The following is a 25,462-nucleotide window of genomic DNA, read 5'->3' on the forward strand; positions in this document are numbered from 1 at the left end:
CATGACAACTATTACATACCACAGCTGGAGATATAATCTCCACACATTTACAACAAATGCACTTAGCTTTGGTAGAACTGTTATCAGGCAGCAGGGTTCCAACAGTGGTTGGTTTCTGAGACAGGATCAGATTGAGACATCTTGCAAATGTAAGAGAAAAAACAAGATATAATTTCCTTATATGGCAGTTTCAGGAATGGGAAAAAAATGCAAACAGCATAGCCCTCTAACATAGAAAAAGGCAAGAGGCACATAGGAATGGGGTTTTAAGTAATGAAATTATTTGGCAGCAAGTATGACGCACAACGTAACTGAAATTTTTTTTTTGGTGCGAACAACATCCGGAAACGACACACACGCGTCATTGACAACGCAACCTTGAGCAAGGAACTCGGTGTCAACTAAGATGCCGGAAATGACGAATTTGCGTCATAGGACGTAACTTTGCAGCAAAAAAAAATTCCTGCGCCAAGAATGAGACAAACTTCAGCATTTTTCGCCCTCGCGAGCCTAATTTTGCCGGCAAAATTTTAAAGAGAAAACAGTCAATAGAAAAAAGACTATACCCCAGGTAAGAAAAAATATTTTCCTAAATATGCTTTTCCCAAATATGAAACTGACAGTCTGCAAAAGGAAATATACATAAACCTGACTCATGGCAAATAACAGAATTTATGTTTACCTGATAAATTTCTTTCTCCAACGGTGTGTCCGGTCCACGGCGTCATCCTTACTTGTGGGATATTCTCTTCCCCAACAGGAAATGGCAAAGAGCCCAGCAAAGCTGGTCACATGATCCCTCCTAGGCTCCGCCTACCCCAGTCATTCGACCGACGTTAAGGAGGAATATTTGCATAGGAGAAACCATATGGTACCGTGGTGACTGTAGTTAAAGAAAATAAAATATCAGACCTGATTAAAAAAACCAGGGCGGGCCGTGGACCGGACACACCGTTGGAGAAAGAAATTTATCAGGTAAACATAAATTCTGTTTTCTCCAACATAGGTGTGTCCGGTCCACGGCGTCATCCTTACTTGTGGGAACCAATACCAAAGCTTTAGGACACGGATGAAGGGAGGGAGCAAATCAGGTCACCTAAATGGAAGGCACCACGGCTTGCAAAACCTTTCTCCCAAAAATAGCCTCAGAAGAAGCAAAAGTATCAAACTTGTAAAATTTGGTAAAAGTGTGCAGTGAAGACCAAGTCGCTGCCCTACATATCTGATCAACAGAAGCCTCGTTCTTGAAGGCCCATGTGGAAGCCACAGCCCTAGTGGAATGAGCTGTGATTCTTTCGGGAGGCTGCCGTCCGGCAGTCTCGTAAGCCAATCTGATGATGCTTTTAATCCAAAAAGAGAGAGAGGTAGAAGTTGCTTTTTGACCTCTCCTTTTACCTGAATAAACAACAAACAAGGAAGATGTTTGTCTAAAATCCTTTGTAGCATCTAAATAGAATTTTAGAGCGCGAACAACATCCAAATTGTGCAACAAACGTTCCTTCTTTGAAACTGGTTTTGGACACAGAGAAGGTACGATAATCTCCTGGTTAATGTTTTTGTTAGAAACAACTTTTGGAAGAAAACCAGGTTTAGTACGTAAAACCACCTTATCTGCATGGAACACCAGATAAGGAGGAGAACACTGCAGAGCAGATAATTCTGAGACTCTTCTAGCAGAAGAAATCGCAACTAAAAACAAAACTTTCCAAGATAATAACTTAATATCAACGGAATGTAAGGGTTCAAACGGAACCCCCTGAAGAACTGAAAGAACTAAATTGAGACTCCAAGGAGGAGTCAAAGGTTTGTAAACAGGCTTGATTCTAACCAGAGCCTGAACAAAGGCTTGAACATCTGGCACAGCTGCCAGCTTTGTGTGAAGTAATACCGACAAGGCAGAAATCTGTCCCTTCAGGGAACTTGCAGATAATCCTTTTTCCAATCCTTCTTGAAGGAAGGATAGAATCCTAGGAATCTTAACCTTGTCCCAAGGGAATCCTTTAGATTCACACCAACAGATATATTTTTTCCAAATTTTGTGGTAAATCTTTCTAGTCACAGGCTTTCTGGCCTGAACAAGAGTATCGATCACAGAATCTGAGAATCCTCGCTTCGATAAAATCAAGCGTTCAATCTCCAAGCAGTCAGCTGGAGTGAAACCAGATTCGGATGTTCGAACGGACCCTGAACAAGAAGGTCTCGTCTCAAAGGTAGCTTCCAAGGTGGAGCCGATGACATATTCACCAGATCTGCATACCAAGTCCTGCGTGGCCACGCAGGAGCTATCAAGATCACCGACGCCCTCTCCTGCTTGATCCTGGCTATCAGCCTGGGGATGAGAGGAAATGGCGGGAACACATAAGCTAGTTTGAAGGTCCAAGGTGCTACTAGTGCATCCACTAGAGCCGCCTTGGGATCCCTGGATCTGGCCCCGTAGCAAGGAACTTTGAAGTTCTGACGAGAGGCCATCAGATCCATGTCTGGAATGCCCCACAGGTGAGTGACTAGGGCAAAGATTTCCGGATGGAGTTCCCACTCCCCCGGATGCAATGTCTGACGACTCAGAAAATCCGCTTCCCAATTTTCCACTCCTGGGATGTGGATAGCAGACAGGTGGCAGGAGTGAGACTCCGCCCAAAGAATAATTTTGGTTACTTCTTCCATCGCTAGGGAACTCCTTGTTCCCCCCTGATGGTTGATGTACGCAACAGTCGTCATGTTGTCTGATTGAAACCGTATGAACCTGGTCCTCGCAAGCTGGGGCCAGGCCTGGAGCGCATTGAATATCGCTCTCAGTTCCAGAATATTTATCGGTAGAAGAGATTCTTCCCGAGACCAAAGACCCTGAGCTTTCAGGGATCCCCAGACCGCGCCCCAGCCTATCAGACTGGCGTCGGTCGTGACAATGACCCACTCTGGTCTGTGGAACATCATCCCTTGAGACAGATTGTCCAGGGACAGCCACCAACGGAGTGAGTCTGGTCCTCTGATTTACTTGTATCTTCGGAGACAAGTCTGTATAGTCCCCATTCCACTGACTGAGCATGCACAGTTGTAATGGTCTTAGATGAATGCGCGCAAAAGGAACTATGTCCATCGCCGCCACCATCAACCCGATCACTTCCATGCACTGAGCTATGGAAGGAAGAGGAACGGAATGAAGTATCCGACAAGAGTCCAGAAGCTTTGTTTTTCTGGCCTCTGTTAGAAAGATCCTCATTTCTAAGGAGTCTATAATTGTTCCCAAGAAGGGAACCCTTGTTGACGGGGATAGAGAACTCTTTTCCACGTTCACTTTCCAGCCGTGAGATCTGAGAAAGGCCAGGACAATGTCCGTGTGAGCCTTTGCTTGAGGAAGGGACGACGCTTGAATCAGAATGTCGTCCAGGTAAGGTACTACTGCAATGCCCCTTGGTCTTAGCACCGCTAGAAGGGACCCTAGTACCTTTGTGAAAATCCTTGGAGCAGTGGCTAATCCGAAAGGAAGCGCCACGAACTGGTAATGTTTGTCCAGGAATGCAAACCTTAGGAACCGATGATGTTCCTTGTGGATAGGAATATGTAGATACGCATCCTTTAAATCCACCGTGGTCATAAATTGACCTTCCTGGATGGAAGGAAGGATAGTTCGAATGGTTTCCATCTTGAACGATGGGACCTTGAGAAATTTGTTTAAGATCTTGAGATCTAGGATTGGTCTGAACGTTCCCTCTTTTTTGGGAACTATGAACAGATTGGAGTAGAACCCCATCCCTTGTTCTCTTAATGGAACAGGATGAATCACTCCCATTTTTAACAGGTCTTCTACACAATGTAAGAACGCCTGTCTTTTTATGTGGTCTGAAGACAACTGCGACTTGTGGAACCTCCCCCTTGGGGGAAGTCCCTTGAATTCCAGAAGATAACCCTGGGAGACTATTTCTAGCGCCCAAGGATCCAGAACATCTCTTGCCCAAGCCTGAGCGAAGAGAGAGAGTCTGCCCCCCACCAGATCCGGTCCCGGATCGGGGGCCAATATTTCATGCTGTCTTGGTAACAGTGGCAGGTTTCTTGGCCTGCTTTCCCTTGTTCCAGCCTTGCATTGGTCTCCAAGCTGGCTTGGCCTGAGAAGTATTACCCTCTTGCTTAGAGGACGTAACACCTTGGGCTGGTCCGTTTTTACGAAAGGGACGAAAATTAGGTCTATTTTTTGCCTTGAAGGGCCGATCCTGAGGAAGGGCGTGGCCCTTACCCCCAGTGATATCAGAGATAATCTCTTTCAAGTCAGGACCAAACAGCGTTTTCCCCTTGAAAGGAATGTTTAGTAGCTTGTTCTTGGAAGACGCATCAGCCGACCAAGATTTCAACCAAAGCGCTCTGCGCGCCACAATAGCAAACCCAGAGTTCTTAGCCGCTAACTTAGCCAATTGCAAAGAGGCGTCTAGAGTGAAAGAATTAGCCAATTTGAGAGCATTGATTCTGTCCATAATCTCCTCATAAGGAGGAGAGTCACTATCGAGCACCTTAAGCAGTTCATCAAACCAGAAATATGCGGCTGTAGTGACAGGGACAATGCATGAAATGGGTTGTAGAAGGTAACCCTGCTGAACAAACATCTTTTTAAGCAAACCTTCTAATTTTTTATCCATAGGATCTTTGAAAGCACAACTATCCTCTATGGGAATAGTGGTGCGTTTGTTTAAAGTAGAAACCGCTCCCTCGACCTTGGGGACTGACTGCCATAAGTCCTTTCTGGGGTCGACCATAGGAAACAATTTTTTAAATATGGGGGGAGGGACGAAAGGAATACCGGGCCTTTCCCATTCTTTATTAACAATGTCCGCCACCCGCTTGGGTATAGGAAAAGCTTCTGGGAGCCCCGGCACCTCTAGGAACTTGTCCATTTTACATAGTTTCTCTGGGATGACTAAATTTTCACAATCATCCAGAGTGGATAATACCTCCTTAAGCAAAATGCGGAGATGTTCCAATTTAAATTTAAATGTAATCACATCAGATTCAGCCTGCTGAGAAATGTTCCCTAAATCAGTAATTTCTCCCTCAGACAAAACCTCCCTGGCCCCCTCAGATTGGGTTAGGGGCCCTTCAGAGATATTAATATCAGCGTCGTCATGCTCTTCAGTAACTAAAACAGAGCAGCCACGCTTACGCTGACAAGGGTTCATTTTGGCTAAAATGTTTTTGACAGAATTATCCATTACAGCCGTTAATTGTTGCATAGTAAGGAGAATTGGCGCGCTAGATGTACTAGGGGCCTCCTGAGTGGGCAAGACTCGTGTAGACGAAGGAGGGAATGATGCAGTACCATGCTTACTCCCCTCACTTGAGGAATCATCTTGGGCATCATTGTCATTATCACATAAATCACATTTATTTAAATGAATAGGAATTCTGGCTTCCCCACATTCAGAACACAGTCTATCTGGTAGTTCAGACATGTTAAACAGGCATAAACTTGATCAGAAAGTACAAAAAACGTTTTAAAATAAAACCGTTACTGTCACTTTAAATTTTAAACTGAACACACTTTATTACTGCAATTGCGAAAAAACATGAAGGAATTGTTCAAAATTCACCAAATTTTCACCACAGCGTCTTAAAGCCTTGAAAATATTGCACACCAATTTTGGAAGCTTTAACCCTTAAAATAACGGAACCGGAGCCGTTTTAAGCTTTAAACCCCTTTACAGTCCCTGGTATCTGCTTTGCTGAGACCCAACCAAACCCAAAGGGGAATACGATACCAAATGACGCCTTCAGAAGTCTTTTATAAGTATCAGAGCTCCTCTCACATGCGACTGCATGCCATGCCTCTCAAAAACAAGTGCGCAACACCGGCGCGAAAATGAGACTCTGCCTATGCTTTGGGAAAGCCCCTAAAGAATAAGGTGTCTAAAACAGTGCCTGCCGATATTATTAAATCAAAATACCCAGAATAAATGATTCCTCAAGGCTAAATAAGTGTTAATATCAATCGATTTAGCCCAAAAAAAGTCTACAGTTTAAATAAGCCCTTGTGAAGCCCTTATTTACAATCGTAATAAACATGGCTTACCGGATCCCATAGGGAAAATGACAGCTTCCAGCATTACATCGTCTTGTTAGAATGTGTCATACCTCAAGCAGCAAGAGACTGCAAACTGTTCCCCCAACTGAAGTTAATTGCTCTCAACAGTCCTGTGTGGAACAGCCATGGATTTTAGTTACGGTTGCTAAAATCATTTTCCTCATACAAACAGAATTCTTCATCTCTTTTCTGTTTCTGAGTAAATAGTACGTACCAGCACTATTTGAAAATAACAAACTCTTGATTGAATAATGAAAAACTACAGTTAAACACTAAAAAACTCTAAGCCATCTCCGTGGAGATGTTGCCTGTACAACGGCAAAGAGAATGACTGGGGTAGGCGGAGCCTAGGAGGGATCATGTGACCAGCTTTGCTGGGCTCTTTGCCATTTCCTGTTGGGGAAGAGAATATCCCACAAGTAAGGATGACGCCGTGGACCGGACACACCTATGTTGGAGAAATAAGTACAATACATATATTTAGAATTTTATATTAATACATAAAGTGCCAAACCATAGCTGACAGTGTCTTAAGTAATGAAAACATACTTACCAAAAGACACCCATCCACATATAGCAGATAGCCAAACCAGTACTGAAACAGTTATCAGTAGAGGTAATGGAATATGAGAGTATATCGTCGATCTGAATAAGGGAGGTAGGAGATGAATCTCTACGACCGATAAAGAACCTATGAAATAGATCTCCCATGAGGAAAACCATTGCATTCAATAGGTGATACTCCCTTCACAACCCTCTGACATTCGCTGTACTCTGAGAGGAATCGGGCTTCAAAATGCTGAAAAGCGCATATCAACGTAAAATCTAAGCACAAACTTACTTAACCACCTCCATAGGAGGCAAAGTTTGTAAAACTGAATTGTGTGTGTGGTGAGGCGTGTATTTATAGGCATTTTGAGGTTTGGGAAACTTTGCCCCTCCTGGTAGGATTTTATATCCCATACTTTACTAGCTCATGGACTCTTGCCAATTACATGAAAGAAAGTGTGGCTTGTATCAATATTTGCTATACTTACTACGTAACTGCTTGGTAACAAACTTCAAAGGCTCCAACCATACCTAAAGAAATACAAATTGTAAATATATTTAATTTTTTCAGAAATTTTGGAACAGTGCACTTTCCTATAGAGCTAGAAGTTCCAGATTTTTTTTAATATAAAGGGACATACTACTCAAAAACCAACAACAAAATAACACGTAAAAAGAGCAGAAGTTAAACACATACAAAAATATTTTTGCATAAAAAAAAGGCAAAAACTGTTTAAATTTTAAGAGAACAAAGAAAAAAAGGAAATTTATGCTTACCCGATAAATTTATTTCTTCTACGATATGACAAATCCACGGATTTCATCCTTACTTGTGGGATATTAACCTCCTGCTAACAGGAAGTGGCAAAGAGCACCACAGCTGAGCTGTATATATAGCTCCTCCCTTCCCTCCAACCCCCAGTCATTCGACCGAAGTTAGGAAGAGAAAGGAAAAGCCAAAAGGTGCAGAGGTGACTGAAGTTTAACAAACATATGCAAATACCTGTCTTAGAAATGACAGGGTGGGCCGTGGACTCGTCATATCGTAAAAGAAACAAATTTATCAGGTAAGCATAAATTTCCCTTTCTTTTACAAGATATGACGAGTCCACGGATTTCATCCTTACTTATGGGATACAATACCAAAGCTATAGGACACGGATGAAAGGGAGGGACAAGACAGGAACCTAAACAGAAGGCACCACTGCTTGAAGAACCTTTCTCCCAAAAACAGCCTCAGATGAAGCAAAAGTATCAAATTTGTAAAATTTTGAAAAAGTGTGAAGAGACGACCAAGTTGCAGCCTTGCAAATCTGTTCAACAGAAGCATTGTTTTTAAATGCCCATGAAGAAGCCACAGCCCTAGTGGAATGAGCCATAATTCTTTCAGGAGTCTGCTGTCCAGCAGTCTCATATGCCAAACGGATGATACTCTTCAGCCAAAAAGAAAGAGGTAGCCGTAGCTTTCCGACACCTACGTTTTCCAGAAAAAACAATAAATAATGAAGATGATTGATGAAATTCTTTAGTCGCCTGCAAGTAAAACTTCAGGGCACGGACCACGTCCAAGTTATGCCACAGACGCTCCTTCTTAGGAGGATTAGGACACAATGAAGGAACAACAATTTCCTGATTAATATTCTTATTAGAAACAACCTTAGGAAGGAACCCAGGTTTGGTACGTAAAACCACCTTATCAGAATGGAAAATAAGATAAGGCGAGTCACATTTTAACGCTGAAAGCTCAGAAACTCTACGAGCAGAAGAAATAGCAACCAAAAATAAAACCTTCCAAGATAACAACTTTATATCTATAGAATGCATGGGTTCAAACGGAACCCCTTGAAGAACATTAAGAACTAAATTCAAACTCCAGGGTGGAGCAATTGGTTTAAACACAGGCTTGATTCTAGTCAGAGCCTGACAAAAAGACTGAACGTCTGGAACATCTGCCAAACGCTTGTGTAGTAAAATTGACAAAGCAGAGATTTGTCCCTTTAAGGAACTTGCTGACAACCCTTTCTCCAATCCTTCCTGGAGAAAATATAAAATCCTGGGAATCCTAACTCTATTGGTGCGAATCCAAGGGCTACTTATGGAGTAAAGATATTTACGCCATATCTTATGGTAGATCTTTCTAGTGACAGGCTTACGTGCCTGAATCAAGGTATCAATGACCGAATCAGAGAACCCCCGTTTAGATAAAATCAATTGTTCAATCTCCAAGCAGTCAGCTGCAGATACATCAGATTCGGATGATGGAAGGGTCCCTGAATGAGAAGGTCCTGCCTCAATGGAAGCTTCCACAGCGGCAGAGAGGACATGTCCTCCAGATCGGCATACCAAGTCCTGCGAGGCCACGCAGGAGCGATTAGAATTACTGAAGCCCTTTCCCGTTTGATCCGTGCAATCACTCGGGGAAGGAGAGCAAACGGTGGAAACACATAAGCTAGGTTGAACGACCAAGGCACTACCAAAGGCATCCATCAGTTCGGCCTGAGGATCCCTGGACCTGGATCCGTATCTTGGCATTCTGACGAGACGCCATAAGATCCAATTCCGGTCTGCCCCATCTGAGAATCAGAGTGGCAAAGACCTCCAGATGGAGTTCCCATTCCCCCGGATGAAACGTCTGTCTGCTTAAAAAGTCCGCTTCCCAGTTGTCCACTCCTGGGATGTAGATTGCCGACAGATAACAAAAGTGAGCCTCCGCCCACGAATTATCTTGGATACTTCTGACATTGCGAAGGAACTCCTTGTTCCTCCCTGATGATTGATGTAAGCCACAGTCATGATGTTGTCCGACTGAAAACTGATGAATTTGGCCGAAGCCAATTGAGGCCAAGCCTGAAGCGCATTGAATATTGCTCTCAATTCCAGAATATTGATTGGAAGTAGAGACTCCAACCAAATCCACACTCTGAGTCTTCAGGGAATTCCAGACCGCACCACAGCCAAGTAGACTGGCGTCCGTTGTCACTATCACCCAAGAGGGTCTACGGAAGCATGTCCCTTGGGACAGATGATCCGGCGACATCCACCAAAGAAGTGAGTCTCTTGTCTCCTGATCCAGATTTATCTGAGGAGACAAATTTGCATAATCTCCATTACACTGCCTGAGCATGCACATGGGATGAAAACGAGCAAACGGAATGATGTCCATTGCCGCTACCATCAATCCAATCACCTCCATGCACGGAGCCACTGATGGTCAAGGGTTGGACTGAAGGGCTCTGCATGTATTCAGAATCTTTAACTTTCTGACTTCCGTCAAGAAAATTTTCATGGATATAGAATCTATTAGAGTTCCCAAGAAAGGAACACTTGTCTGTGGAATTAGTGAACTTTTTTCTAGATTCACCTTCCACCCGTGAGTCCTCAGAAAGGACAGAACCATGTCTGTATGAGATTTTGTCAGTTGGTAAGACGACGCCTGGATCAGAATATCGTCCAGATAAGGTGCCACTGCAATGCCCCGCGGCCTGAGAACCGCCAGAAGAGACCCTAGAACCTTCATGAAGCATGAAGATCCTGGGTGCTGTGGCCAACCCGAAGGGAAGAGCCACGAACTGAAAATGTTTGTCCAGGAAGGCAAACCTTAGGAACTGGCGATGATCCTTATGGATAGGAATATGAAGATATGCATCCTTCAAGTCCACGGTAGTCATATATTGACCCTCCTGGATCAATGGCAGAATTGTTCGAATAGTCTCCATCTTCAAAGATGGGACTGAGAGAAACTTGTTTAGACTTTTGAGATCTAAAATGGGTCGAAACGTGCCCTCTTTTTTGGGGGCCACGAAAAGATTTGAGTAAAACCCCTGCCCCTGTTCCACTATTGGAACGGGACGAACTACTCCCATAGTAGAGAGGTCTCTTACATAACATAAGAACGCCTCTCTTTATCTGGTCTACAGACAATCGTGAAAGAAGAAACCTCCCCCTTGGGAGGGAATTTTTGAATTCCAGTTGATACCCTTGGGACACGATTTCCAGTGTCCAGGGGTCCTGAACATCTCTTATCCAAGCCTGGGTAAAGAGAGTAAGTCTGCCCCCTACAAGATCTGGTCCCGGATCGGGGGCCGCCACTTCATGCTGTCTTGGTAGCAGCAGCAGGCTTCTTGGGTTGTTTACCCTTGTTCCAAGCCTGGTTGGGTCTCCAGACGGACTTGGCTTGTGCAAAATTCTCTTCCTGCTTAGCGGAAGGAGGAGAGGGAACTTCCTTGAAGTTCCGAAAGGAATGAAAATTATTCTGTTTACCCCTCAGTTTAGCTGCTTTATCCTGAGGTAGAAGATGATCCTTACCTCCCGTAATGTCAGAAATGATTTCTTTCAAGTCAGGCTCGAATAGGGTCTTTCCTTTGAAAGGAATAGCCAAAAGCTTTGACTTAGACGCATAAGCAGACCAAGATTTTAACCATAACGCCCTACGCGCTAAAATGGCAATACCCGCAGTTGAGGAACACGGCGTCGCTTGTGTGGGCGTTAAAGGTTGTGACGCTTGGGGAGAAAGTAGCGACGTACCCCGATTCTCATCAGTCTGAGAAGCATCCTTAGACATATTTGCATTAAGGAAAATCTGTTCTTTACATTGCAAGGTCCTTTCAGTACATGAGGGACAAAAAGTAAGAGGGGGTTCCACATTGGCATCTAAACACATAGAACAGGTACTTTCCAGAAGTTCAGACATGTTAAACAGAATAGCAATAAAAGTCGTTCTTTACTTGATATATTTGAGATATTTGCACCAAATCTTATGATAGATCTTCCTGGTGACAGGCTTTCTAGCCTGAATCAGGGTATCAATGACCGACTCAGAGAAACCACGCTTTGATAGAATCAGGCGTTCAATCTCCAAGCAGTCAGACGCAGAGAAATTAGATTTGGATACGTGAACAGACCTTGGATTAGAAGGTCCTGCCTCATTGGCAGAGTCCACGGTAGAACCGAGGACATGTCCACTAGGTCTGCATACCAAGTCCTGGGTGGCCACGCAGGTGCTATCAGAATCACCGAAGCTCTCTCCTGCTTTATTCTGGCAACCAGAAGTATAAGGAGAGGAAATACATAGGCCAGATTGAAGGACCAAGGCACTGCTAGAGCATCTATCAGTACCGCCTTGGGATCCCGGGACCTGGACCCGTAACGAGAAAGTTTGGCATTCTGACGGGATGCCATCAGATCCAATTCTGGTGTGCCCCATAGCTGAATCAGCTGGGCAAATACCTCCGGATGGAGTTCCCACTCCCCCAGATGAAAAGTCTAACGACTTAGGAAATCCGCCTCCCAGTTCTCTACTCCTGGGATGTGGATTGCTGAGAGATGGCAAGAGTGATCCTCTGCCCTTCAGATTATTTTGGTTACCTCCATCATCGCTAGATAACTCCTTGTTCCTCCTTGATGATTGATATAAGCTACAGTCGTGATGTTGTCCGACTGAAACCTGATGAATTTGGCCGCAGCAAGCTGAGGCCACGCCTGAAGAGCATTGAATATCATTCTCAGTTCTAGAATATTTATCGGGAGAAGAGATTCCTCCCGAGACCATAAGCCCTGTGCTTTCAGGGAGTTCCAGACTGCATCCCAGCCTAGCAGGCTGGTATCTGTCATTACAATGAGTCACTCTGGCCTGCGGAAACACATTCCCTGAGACAGGTGGTCCTGAGACAACCACCAGAGAAGAGAATCTCTGGTCTCCTGGTCCAGATGCAGTTGAGGAGACAAATCTGCATAATCCCCATTCCTACTGTTTGAGCATACATAGTTGTAGTGGTCTGAGGTGTAGGCGGGCAAAAGGAACTATGTCCATTGCCGCTACCATGAGTCCGATTACCTCCATATACTGAGCCACTGATGGCAGAGGAATGGAATGAACAGCTCGGCAAGTGGGTAAGAGCTTTGATTTTCTGACCGCCATCAGAAATATTTTCATTTCTACCGAGTCTATCAGAGACCCTAGGAAGGAAACTCTTATAAGAGGGAAGAGAGAACTCTTATGTTCACCGTCCACCCGTGAGATCTCAGAAAAGCCAACACAATGTCCGTATGAGACTTGGATAGCTGGAAAGTTGACGCTTGAAATAAGATGTCGTCTAGATAAGGCGCCACTGCTATGCCCAGTGGTCGTAGAACCGCCAGAAGGGACCCTAGCACCCTTGTGAAAATTCTGTGAATAGGGATGTGTAGATACGCATCCTTTAAGTCCACGGTGGTCATATATTGACCCTCCTGGATCAGATGTAGAATAGACAGCATAGTCTCCATCTTGATTGATGGAACTTTGAGGAACTTGTTTAGAATGTTGAGATCCAAGATTGATCTGAAAGTTCCCTCTTTTTTGGAAACCACAAACAGGTTTGAGTAAAAACCTAGCCCCTGTTCCTCTTTTGGGACTGGGCGGATCACCCCCATGGTATGTAGGTCTTCTACACAGCGTAAGAACGCCTCTCTCTTTGTCTGGTTACAGACAATCGAAAAATGTGAAAAGTCCTTCTTGGAAGAGAGCCTTTGAATTCCAGAAAATATCCCTGGGACACAATTTCTAAAACCCAGGGATCGTGAATATCTCTTGCCCAAGCCTGAGCGAAGAGAGAGAGTCTGCCCCTACTAGAGCCGGTCCTGGATCGGGGGCTACCACTTCATGCTGTCTTAGAGGCAGCTGCAGGCTTCTTGGCCTGTTTACCCTTGTTCCAAGCCTGGTTAGGTCTCCAGACTGACTTGGATTGGGCAAAATTCCCCTCTTGCTTTGCAGCAGAGGAAGCTGAAGCAGAACCACTCTTGAAATTCCAAAAGGAACGGAAATAATTTTGTTTGGTCCTCATCTTATTTGATCTATCCTGAGGGAGGGCATGACCTTTCCCTCCAGTGATGTCTGAAATAATCTCTTTCAGTTCAGGCCCGAATAGGGTCTCTCCTTTGAAAGGGATGTTCAAAAGTTTAGTTTTAGATGACACATCAGCAGACCAGGATTTAAGCCATAACACCCTGCGTGCTAAAATGGCAAAACCTGAATTCTTTGCAGCTAATTTAGCCAGTTGAAAAGAGGCATATGTAATAAAAGAATTAGCCAATTTAAGGGCCTTAATTCTGTCCAAAATTTCATCTAATGGAGTCTCCATCTGAAGAGCCTCTTCTAGAGCCTCAAACCAGAAAGCAGCTGCAGTAGTTGCAGGAACAATGCACGGAATAGGTTGAAGAAGAAAACCTTGATGAACAAAAATTTTCTTCTGGAGACCCTCTAATTTTTTTATCCACAGGATCTTTGAAAGCACAATTGACTTCAATAGATATAGTTGTACGCTTAGACAGAGTAGAAATAGCTCCCTCCACCTTAGGAACTGTCTGCCACGAGTCCCGCATGGTGTCAGATATGGGAAACATTTTCTTAAAAACAGGAGGGGGAATGAACGGAATACCTGGTCTATCCCACTCCTTAGCAATAATATTCACAATCCTCTTAGGGACTGGAAAAAAACCAGTGTAAACAGGAACCTCTAAGTATTTATCCATCTTACACAATTTCTCTGGGACCACTATAGGGTCACAATCATCTAGAGCCGCTAATACCTCCCTGAGCAGCAGGTGTTCAATAAGCGCAGGTGTTCAAGCTTAAATTTAAAGGCCGTCATATCAGAATCTGTCTGAGGAAGCGTCTTTCCTGAATCAAATTTCTCCCTCAGATAACAAATCCCTCACCCCTACCTCAGAGCATTGTGAGGGCATATAAGATACGGCTACTAAAGCGTCAGACTGCTCAGCATTTTTCCTTAACCCAGAGCTGTCCCGCTTTCCTTGAAAACCAGGCAGTCAGGATAAAACCTCTGTGAGGGTTGTATTCATAACTGTGACCATGTCTTGTAAAATCAATTAATTTGACGCACTAGAGGTACTTGGCGTCACTTGTGCGGGCGTTACTGGTTGTGACACTTGGGAGAGCTAGATGCTAAACCCTCATTTACTTCTGACTGAGAATCATCTATTGCTCTATTTTTAAGTGCTAATATATGTTCTTTATAGTTTATGGACATATCAGTACAATTGGGACACATTCTAAGAGGGGGTACCACAATGGCTTACAAACATATTGAACAAGGATTTTCCTTGGTGTCAGACATGTTAAACAGGCTAGTAATGCAACAAGCAAGCTTGGAAAACACTGTAATCAAAGTAAATAACACTTAGAAATAAAATGGTACTGTGCCTTTAAGAGAAAAAAAAGCTGCACAAATTCTGCAAAACAGTGTAAAAAAGCAGTAAACATAACAAAATTTTACAGTAGTATCATATAGCCTTAGTAACTTTGCACAGCTATACAAATAAACAATTAACCCCTTAATGGCAAAACCGGATTGAAAAAACATCAAAACCAATAAAAAAAGACTTTCAGCACTTTGCCACAGTTCTGCTGTGGCTCCTACCTACCCTTCAGAACAATTTGTGGGGGAAAAAAACTTCTTTTACAGCCCTCAAACACGGCAGGAACCTCTGGAGAAGCAGTTAGAAGTCTCAGAGGCCCCACAATTGAATTATTTGGGCAAAGATTTCCGGATGGAGTTCCCACTCCCCCGGATGAAATGTCTGACGACTCAGAAAATCCGCTTCCCAATTTTCCACTCCTGGGATGTGGATTGCAGACAAGTGGCAGGAGTGAGTCTCCGCCCATTGAATTATTTTGGTCACTTCTTCCATCGCCAGGGAACTCCTTGTTCCCCCCTGATGGTTGATATACGCAACAGTCGTCATGTTGTCTGATTGAAACCTTATGAATTTGGCCTTTGCTAGCTGAGGCCAAGCCTTGAGAGCATTGAATATCGCTCTCAGTTCCAGTATATTTATTGGGAGAAGAGATTCTTCCCGAGACCAAAGACCCTGAGCTTTCAGGGGTTCCCAGACCGCGTCCCAGCCCACCAGACTGGCGTCGGTCGTGACAATGACCCACTCTGGTCTGCGGAAGCTCATCCCTTGTGACAGGTTGTCCAGGGTCAGCCACCAACGGAGTGAATCTCTGGTTCTCTGATCTACTTGTATCGTCGGAGACAAGTCTGTATAATCCCCATTCCACTGACTGAGCATGCACAGTTGTAATGGTCTTAGATGAATTCGCGCAAAAGGAACTATGTCCATTGCCGCGACCATCAAATCTATTACTTCCATGCACTGCGCTATGGAAGGAAGAAGAACAGAATGAAGTACTTGACAAGAGCTTAGAAGTTTTGATTTTCTGGCCTCTGTCAGAAAAATCCTCATTTCTACGGAGTCTATTATTGTTCCCAAGAAGGGAACTCTTGTTGACGGGGATAGAGAACTTTTTTCTACGTTCACTTTCCACCCGTGAGATCTGAGAAAGGCCAGGACAATGTCCGTATGAGCCTTTGCTTGTGGCAGAGACGACGCTTGAATCAGTATGTCGTCCAAGTAAGGTACTACTGCAATGCCCCTTGGTCTTAGCACCGCTAGAAGGGACCCTAGTACCTTTGTGAAAATTCTTGGAGCAGTGGCTAATCCGAATGGAAGTGCCACAAACTGGTAATGCTTGTCCAGAAAGGCGAACCTTAGGAACCGATGATGTTCCTTGTGGATAGGAATATGTAGATACGCATCCTTTAAATCCACCGTGGTCATGAATTGACCTTCCTGGATGGTAGGAAGAATTGTCCGAATGGTTTCCATTTTGAACGATGGAACCTTGAGAAATTTGTTTAGGATCTTGAGATCTAAGATTGGTCTGAATGTTCCCTCTTTTTTGGGAACTATGAACAGATTGGAGTAGAATCCCATCCCTTGTTCTCCTAATGGAACAGGATGAATCACTCCCATTTTTAACAGGTCTTCTACACAATGTAAGAATGCCTGTCTTTTTATGTGGTCTGAAGACAATTGAGACCTGTGGAACCTTCCCCTTGGGGGTAGCTCCTTGAATTCCAGAAGATAACCTTGGGAGACTATTTCTAGCGCCCAAGGATCCAGAACATCTCTTGCCCAAGCCTGAGCGAAGAGAGAAAGTCTGCCCCCCACCAGATCCGGTCCCGGATCGGGGGCCAACATCTCATGCTGTCTTGGTAGCAGTGGCAGGTTTCTTGGCCTGCTTACCTTTGTTCCAGCCTTGCATTGGCCTCCAGGCTGGCTTGGTTTGAGAAGTATTACCCTCTTGCTTAGAGGATGTAGAACTTGAGGCTGGTCCGTTTCTGCGAAAGGGACGAAAATTTGGTTTATTTTTAGCCTTAAAAGACCTATCCTGAGGAAGGGCGTGGCCCTTACCCCCAGTGATATCTGAAATAATCTCTTTCAAGTCAGGGCCAAACAGCGTTTTCCCCTTGAAAGGTATGTTAAGCAATTTGTTCTTGGAGGACGCATCCGCTGACCAAGACTTTAGCCAAAGCGCTCTGCGCGCCACAATAGCAAACCCTGAATTTTTCGCCGCTAATCTAGCTAATTGCAAAGTGGCGTCTAAAGTAAAAGAGTTAGCCAATTTAAGAGCGTGAACTCTGTCCATAATCTCCTCATAAGAAGAATCTTTATCGAGCGACTTTTCTAGTTCATCGAACCAGAAACACGCTGCTGTAGTGACAGGAACAATGCATGAAATTGGCTGTAGAAGGTAACCTTGCTGAACAAACATCTTTTTAAGCAAACCTTCTAACTTTTTATCCATATGATCTTTGAAAGCACAACTATCTTCTATAGGGATAGTGGTGCGTTTGTTTAGAGTAGAAACCGCCCCCTCGACCTTGGGGACTGTCTGCCATAAGTCCTTTCTGGGGTCGACCATAGGAAATAATTTCTTAAATATAGGGGGAGGGACAAAAGGTATGCCGGGCCTTTCCCATTCTTTGTTTACAATGTCCGCCACCCGCTTGGGTATAGGAAAAGCTTCGGGGGGCACCGGGACCTCTAGGAACTTGTCCATCTTACATAATTTCTCTGGAATGACCAAATTGTCACAATCATCCAGAGTAGACAACACCTCCTTAAGCAGAGCGCGGAGATGTTCCAATTTAAATTTGAATGTAATCACATCAGGTTCAGCTTGTTGAGAAATTTTCCCTGAATCTGAAATTTCTCCCTCAGACAAAACCTCCCTGGCCCCCCCAGACTGGTGTAGGGGCATGTCAGAACCATTATCATCAGCGTCCTCATGCTCTTCAGTATTTTCTAAAACAGAGCAGTCGCGCTTTCGCTGATAAGTGGGCATTTTGGCTAAAATGTTTTTGATAGAATTATCCATTACAGCCGTTAATTGTTGCATAGTAAGGAGTATTGGCGCACTAGATGTACTAGGGGCCTCCTGTGTGGGCAAGACTGGCGTAGACGAAGGAGGGGATGATGCAGTACCATGCTTACTCCCCTCACTTGAGGAATCATCTTGGGCATCATTTTCTCTAAATTGTTTGTCACATACATCACATCTATTTAAATGAGAAGGAACCTTGGCTTCCTCACATACAGAACATAGTCTATCTGATAGTTCAGACATGTTAAACAGGCATAAACTTGATAACAAAGTACAAAAAACGTTTTAAAATAAAACCGTTACAGTCACTTTAAATTTTAAACTGAACACACTTTATTACTGAATATGTGAAAAAGTATGAAGGAATTGTTCAAAATTCACCAAAATTTCACCACAGTGTCATAAAGCCTTAAAAGTATTGCACACCAAATTTGAAAGCTTTAACTCTTAAAATAACGGAACCGGAGCCGTTTTTATATTTAACCCCTATACAGTCCCTGGTATCTGCTTTGCTGAGACCCAACCAAGCCCAGAGGGGAATACGATACCAAATGACGCCTTCAGTAAGCTTTTTCTATGTATCTGAGCTCCTCACACATGCATCTGCATGCCTTGCTTCCCAAAAACAACTGCGCATTAGTGGCGCGAAAATGAGGCTCTGCCTATGATTAGAGAAGGCCCCCAGTGAAAAAGGTGTCCAATACAGTGCCTGCCATTTCTTTAACATAATTCCCAAGAATAAAATAACTCCTCAAAGCTATAAACTATTAAAAATGCTTATAAATCAATCGTTTTAGCCCAGAAAAATGTCTACCAGTCTTTAAAGCCCTTGTGAAGCCCTTTATTCTTATTTAATAAAAATGGCTTACCGGATCCCATAGGGAAAATGACAGCTTCCAGCATTACCAAGTCCTGTTAGAAATGTGTCATACCTCAAGCAGCAAAAGTCTGCTCACTGTTTCCCCCAACTGAAGTTAATTCCTCTCAACAGTCCTGTGTGGAAACAGCCATCGATTTTAGTAACGGTTGCTAAAATCATTTTCCTCTTACAAACAGAAATCTTCATCTCTTTTCTGTTTCAGAGTAAATAGTACATACCAGCACTATTTTAAAATAACAAACTCTTGATTGAAGAATAAAAACTACATTTAAACACCAAAAAACTCTGAGCCATCTCCGTGGAGATGTTGCCTGTGCAACGGCAAAGAGAATGACTGGGGAAGGCGGAGCCTAGGAGGGATCATGTGACCAGCTTTGCTGGGCTCTTTGCCATTTCCTGTTGGGGAAGAGAATATCCCACAAGTAAGGATGACGCCGTGGACCGGACACACCTATGTTGGAGAAAGAAACTGCACAACTGAGGCACGAAAATAGGCCCCTCCCACCTCACTCAATGTTTTTAGGCCTAACAGACAAACACTAGAGTGACTCTAAATTAACCATGTGGGTTAGAAAAAACAAGCCACAATGACCCCTTTAGTCCCTACAAAAAAACGTTATAATTGCATCATTCACTGAATAAACAAAAACGTTTTTACCAAACAGTATCACCGGTAACTAATGAGCCCTTCATGCAAGCTGAAATTCCTATCCAAGTGTCTGAATACAGCTTACCCTTCCCTCATGGGGATATTGCCAGTCTTTTCTAGAAATAACATAGTCTGTCTAGAAAAAAAATAGACTGAACATACCTTAATGCAGTTTAGCCTGCAAACTGTTCCCCCAACTGAAGTTTTCCTGTACTCTTCAGCCCTTGTGAGAACAGCAGTGGATCTTAGTTACAAAATGCTAAGATCATCCTCCTTGCAGAAATCTTCATCCCTTTTCTGCCAGAGAGTAAATAGTACACACCGGTACCATTTAAAAATAACAAACTTTTGCTTGAGAAAATAAAAACCTAACATTTTTGTCACCACACTCCTCTTTGCACTTCCTAGCAGTTAAGCAGGCAGAGAGAATGACTGGGGGATGGAGCTAAGGGGGGAGCTATATAGGCAGCTCTGCTGTGGGTGCTCTCTCTGCCACTTCCTGTAGGGGAGGAGAATATCCCACAAGTAAGGATGAATCCGTGGACTCGATACATCTTACAAGAGAAATAACGACAGCCGTAGGAATAAACTGCATCCCCCAGCATCAGCCCACACACAGCATAATTGAACACACTGATAAGCAATAAAATAAAAGGGAATTCCAGGTATACCATTTCAATTTTGCATACTGCTTACCCCTCCCCAGTACAGGGAATAATGTTCTGATGTATCTAGTCTCCCCAGAATAAAATGACTGAACATACCTCAATGCTGATTGTAGCATGACACAGTTCTCCACACTGAAGAGGTTTCTTTACACTACCTTCAACCGCTCTGTGGGAACCAGCAGGATCTTAGAGAATGTTTTGCTAAGATCATCAACAATCAGGGCAGAAACTAAATGTTTCCACTCCTCTTGTGAAGTGATTGATGATTTCTCCCTGAGAAAAAAGTACTCACTGGTACCATTTGAAAACAAAAAACTTCTTGATTGAAGAATCTAAACTAACACCTCACTTTACCTCTTCCTATCACTAACACAGGCAAAGAGAATGACTGGGGTGGGAGGGAAGGGAGGAGCTATATATATACAGCTCTGCTGTGGTGCTTTTGCCTCCTCCTGCTGACCAGGAGGCGTAATCCCATAAGTAAGGATGAAATCCGTGGACTCGTCATGTCTTGTAAAAGAAAATAATATTGTCTACCAGAACCTATATAATATACAAAAATGGGCCTAGATTAATACTTTGGGTTGTCTAATTTCGGTAGTGAAGGGGTTTAACATGATGGTCTATCCCTGACTAACAGTGAAGCGCAGGAATCTTAGTTTTGTGTACTTAAAACACAATACAACCATCAAACCTTACAATGTTTACTTAGAAGAAAGCTGACTTACCCATTGCGACGGTGCAATCTGGAATTCAATGCCGAAATAGTCTGTCTCCACTACGTTGAGATGAGCGAACACTTGGCTCAGTAATACTTGACCTGTAGTCTTGGCCTGTTAGGGAGAAGTAGATATTTATAATAAGAAATAAAACCAAGATATTAATTTAAAGGGACACTGTACACTAGATTTTGCATAATTTTTATGTAGATGATCCCTTTATTTATCCCATCTAGGAATGTTTTTGTAAAAATGTATAGTTTTTCCATTTTTTAAATAACATTGTGCAGATTTACAGACGCCTAACCAAGCCCCACAGATTTAGATATAGACTGATGTCTACAGACTACTGGTTTTGTAATGGGTATTTTCATATGCAGGGGAGGAGGGGGGGGTCTGCTCTTCCTGCTTTCTCAGTCCCTTTCAGTGGGTGTCCCAGCATAACGTCATTAACAGTTTTTAAAAGGTTTTATACTGGATTTTTATATCAGTATCTGATGTGCATATCCTTCTCTATAATGTTTTAAGAAACTACTGTGAGAGAATAAGGAGATAACAAGGGATTGTTATAGGCTGAAGACGAGGAGGGTAGAAGTATTCATTGCAAGTGAACCAAATACAGTGGTATAGCACAATATAATCTTTAATACATTCTGTGTAAGGATAACCAGTATGGATCAAGAAACTGAAGGTTCATATGTCCTGGGTGATTTTAAGGAAGAAACCTCAGAATTATATAAAGATATAGCATACACATTGGACAGTTTGTTTTTTGACATAGATGAACTACGTAAAAAAGATATTAAATTGGAACTGGATATAAGGTCTTTTTTATTATACACTCATGAGAAGCGTATACCTAGGGGACTTAGGATACGCAAGTTTCCTGCTCTTTTGCACTCATTGATCTGTTAATCCAATATAAGAGAGAACAGAGGAAAGATATTATGAATGAATTAACATGATCAAAATTTTAAAAAATATGATCAACAGTTTGAAAGAAATATGGTTGCATTTAAACAAGAACTTTGGCAGTTTAAGTGTAGAAAAATGCTCAGAGACAAGAGGGATTATGACCAACATCAGGTGTATCGCTGGAGTCAGGATGATCAGACCAAACCGAGATACAATAGGAGATACAATAAGAACAAAAACAACAGTTCTAATAAAAAGGGCAAAGTAGTTACTTTTGCAGATACAGACACTGCGTATGAATATGACTCTTCTGAAGGTGAAGCAGGAGAAGAATCGTATGCGCTTATGTTGGAGGGAGAAGAAGGACAGTCTGAGGTAGCTGAAATAGACATTTCAGTCTCAAAAAACGAGACACGCCAGACTGCACCGTCTGTAAGAAAAAAACAACCCACCGGGGCAGAAGGGGGAAAGGGAGCAAGAGAAATCAAGCCAATCAACAAAGGAGAAGAAAAGAAAAAAAAAACACAAGATCTATCCCACACGCTCTCAGATTGTTCAGAAAAAATATGCTTAAACAATGATGTTATAAATCTGTCTAGTAAAAGTCTTAATGATGTTGAAATACAGGTTTTGTCTAAAGGTTTGAATTTTGTTCCTGATAATCATTTTAATATTTTTGAAACCATTCTTGATATTAACAGGTTTGTACGCAAACTTACCTTGCGCAAACATTACTTTGGTTTCAATGAAGATCAGGAACAAAATGAAAATAAGGTTAGCCAAATTGATAAGAGTGAACCCCAGGGTTTAAGTGATTTTTCAGATATATGTAGTCTCTTAGATTTAGAACAATTGCAACAAGAAGGTGACAGTCATATTGAGGGCCTAATATGTGAGACGGATATATCATTGAGACATGTAAGGAATAAAAGTCACTTTTATCCTATACATACTAGACCTAAAATTCTAGATATATTTCAGAAAACAGTGGAGGAAAAACTGAGGGGATTACAATCCACTCAAAAGAGGAACAAACCTCAATCCAATTTTACTCTAAAGGAGAGGGAAACATTGAAAAGGTTGGCATCTGATGATTCACTTGTCATAAGGCAATCTGACAAGGGAGGCAATGTGGTCGTCCTTAATAAGGATGACTACGTTGCAGAGTCCTTGAGACAACTAAATGATAGGGAAGTGTATGTTAAATTAAGAGATAATCCTACAGTGAAGTACAGGAATGAACTGACCAATCTTGTTTTGTATGCAAGATATAATAACATCATAAATAAATCAGTTCAGGAAAGGATCATCCCGCAATTACCAGTCATTCCTGTTTTTCATTACCTTCCTAAAACACATAAAAATCTTTTGAGTCCACAGGGCAGACCTATCATAGCGGGCATTGACTCTTTGAATGAACCCATGTCAGAATTAATTGATTCGTTTTTACAACCCCTGGTTAGGGATTTGCCCAGCTATATACAGGACACCACGGCTCTTCTAAATAAAATTCAAAATCTAAAATGGAAACCAACATATAAATTCATTACAGCTGATGTCTCTTCACTGTACACAACTATACAACATGATAAGGGAATTGAAGCAATAGAATATTTTTTGGAACAAAATACTAACTTTACATCTCCAACCAAAGTTTTCATAATAAGGGCAATTGAATATCTTTTGAGTCATAATTTTTTTCTGTTTCAGAACAGCTTTTATCTCCAGAGGCGTGGGACAGCTATGGGGGCGAAATTTGCCCCCTCTTATGCCAACCTCTTTATGGGGTGGTGGGAGCTGTCCTACGTCTATGGAGATAAAAATCCATTCAAGGATAGGATTATCCAGTTTTATAGGTATATTGATGATCTGTTTGTATTTGAGGGGGATCAGCAAGAGGCAGAAGATTTTTGTAAATATCTTAATGATAACAACTACAACTTAAAATTCACTAGTGAGCATAGTGAAAAGGAAATAAATTTTCTTGATATTACATTAATGAGCACCGACAAATATACTGTTGAGACTACCATATATAGGAAGTCTACGGCTGGGAACACCATCCTGAAGTACAACTCATGCCACCCAAGACATGTTGTGAGGGGTATCCCTAAGGGGGAATACACCAGAATTAAAAGAAACTGCACCAGTGAGGCAGAATATCAGGTGAAGTCACAAGAAGCAACAAAAAGATTCTTGGATAGGGGTTATAGTGAAAAGTTGCTAAAAGAGGCAAAAACCAGTGTAGATTTAACTCCAAGACAAGAATTGCTCAAATACAGAACAAAACAGAAAAGAACATCAGAAAGTAGTAAGATTAAATTCATTACAACCTACAGTATGGAATACACTAAGGTGTGCAGTATTATTAAAGATTCTATACCTATCTTGTACTCAGACCCTATCCTTAAAGAGATCCTTAAAGAAGGCTGTGATTTTGTATCTAGAAGAGGCAAAACGATTGCAAATTCCATTTCTCCATCAGATGTAAGAACTAATAAAACAACATGCTGGCTAAAACAGAGAAAGGGTTTTTATAAGTGTAGGCATCCAATATGTACTACCTGTGATTTTGTCAAGGAAGGGGTTGAATTTACATAGTTGCCAACAGTACCTGATTTCCAGGGACAGTCCCTGGATTTTGTTGTATGTCCCTGGATTTTTTTTGTCCCTGGAAATGTCCCTGAAAATCTCTTTTGCACAATATTTGTTGTTTGCATATATATACAGGTAGCCCTCAGTTTACGCCGGGGTTAGGTTCCAGAAGGAATGGTTGTAAATCGAAACCGTTGTAAATTGAAACCCAGTTTATAATGTAAGTCAATGGGAAGTGAGGGAGATAGGTTCCAGGCCCCTCTCAAAATTGTCATAAGTAACACCTAATACATTATTTTTAAAGCTTTGAAATTAAGACTTTAAATGCTAAACAGCATTATAAACTTAATAAAATAATCACACAACACAGAATATATAATGAAACTAAGTTAAATGAACAAAAACATTTGCTAAACAGCATTATAAAATCGAAAAAAAGCAGAAAAGCATGCCAGGCACCAAAATTAAGTAAAAACAGAATTTATGTTTACCTGATAAATTACTTTCTCCAACGGTGTGTCCGGTCCACGGCGTCATCCTTACTTGTGGGATATTCTCTTCCCCAACAGGAAATGGCAAAGAGCCCAGCAAAGCTGGTCACATGATCCCTCCTAGGCTCCGCCTACCCCAGTCATTCGACCGACGTTAAGGAGGAATATTTGCATAGGAGAAACCATATGATACCGTGGTGACTGTAGTTAAAGAAAATAAATCATCAGACCTGATTAAAAAACCAGGGCGGGCCGTGGACCGGACACACCGTTGGAGAAAGTAATTTATCAGGTAAACATAAATTCTGTTTTCTCCAACATAGGTGTGTCCGGTCCACGGCGTCATCCTTACTTGTGGGAACCAATACCAAAGCTTTAGGACACGGATGAAGGGAGGGAGCAAATCAGGTCACCTAAATGGAAGGCACCACGGCTTGCAAAACCTTTCTCCCAAAAAATAGCCTCAGAAGAAGCAAAAGTATCAAACTTGTAAAATTTGGTAAAAGTGTGCAGTGAAGACCAAGTCGCTGCCCTACATATCTGATCAACAGAAGCCTCGTTCTTGAAGGCCCATGTGGAAGCCACAGCCCTAGTGGAATGAGCTGTGATTCTTTCAGGAGGCTGCCGTCCGGCAGTCTCGTAAGCCAATCTGATGATGCTTTTAATCCAAAAAGAGAGAGGTAGAAGTTGCTTTTTGAC

At 42.5% G+C, this 25,462-nt stretch overlaps 1 protein-coding gene across 1 annotated transcript in view; it reads right to left on the minus strand.

Moving 5' to 3' along the window:
• The window catches only part of LOC128656156 (FERM, ARHGEF and pleckstrin domain-containing protein 2), a 243,117-nt gene that overhangs the window by 63,829 nt on the left and 153,826 nt on the right, over positions 1–25,462 (minus strand). The window contains exons 3-4 of the mRNA XM_053709896.1: positions 20,772–20,876; positions 7,105–7,147 (exon numbers count right to left, since the gene is read on the minus strand). Coding sequence (XP_053565871.1) covers positions 7,105–7,147; positions 20,772–20,876 — 148 coding nt within the window. The remainder of the gene's footprint in view (positions 1–7,104; positions 7,148–20,771; positions 20,877–25,462) is intronic.

This window comes from Bombina bombina, chromosome 4 (assembly GCF_027579735.1).
Source record: "Bombina bombina isolate aBomBom1 chromosome 4, aBomBom1.pri, whole genome shotgun sequence".
Classification (NCBI taxonomy): domain Eukaryota; kingdom Metazoa; phylum Chordata; class Amphibia; order Anura; family Bombinatoridae; genus Bombina; species Bombina bombina.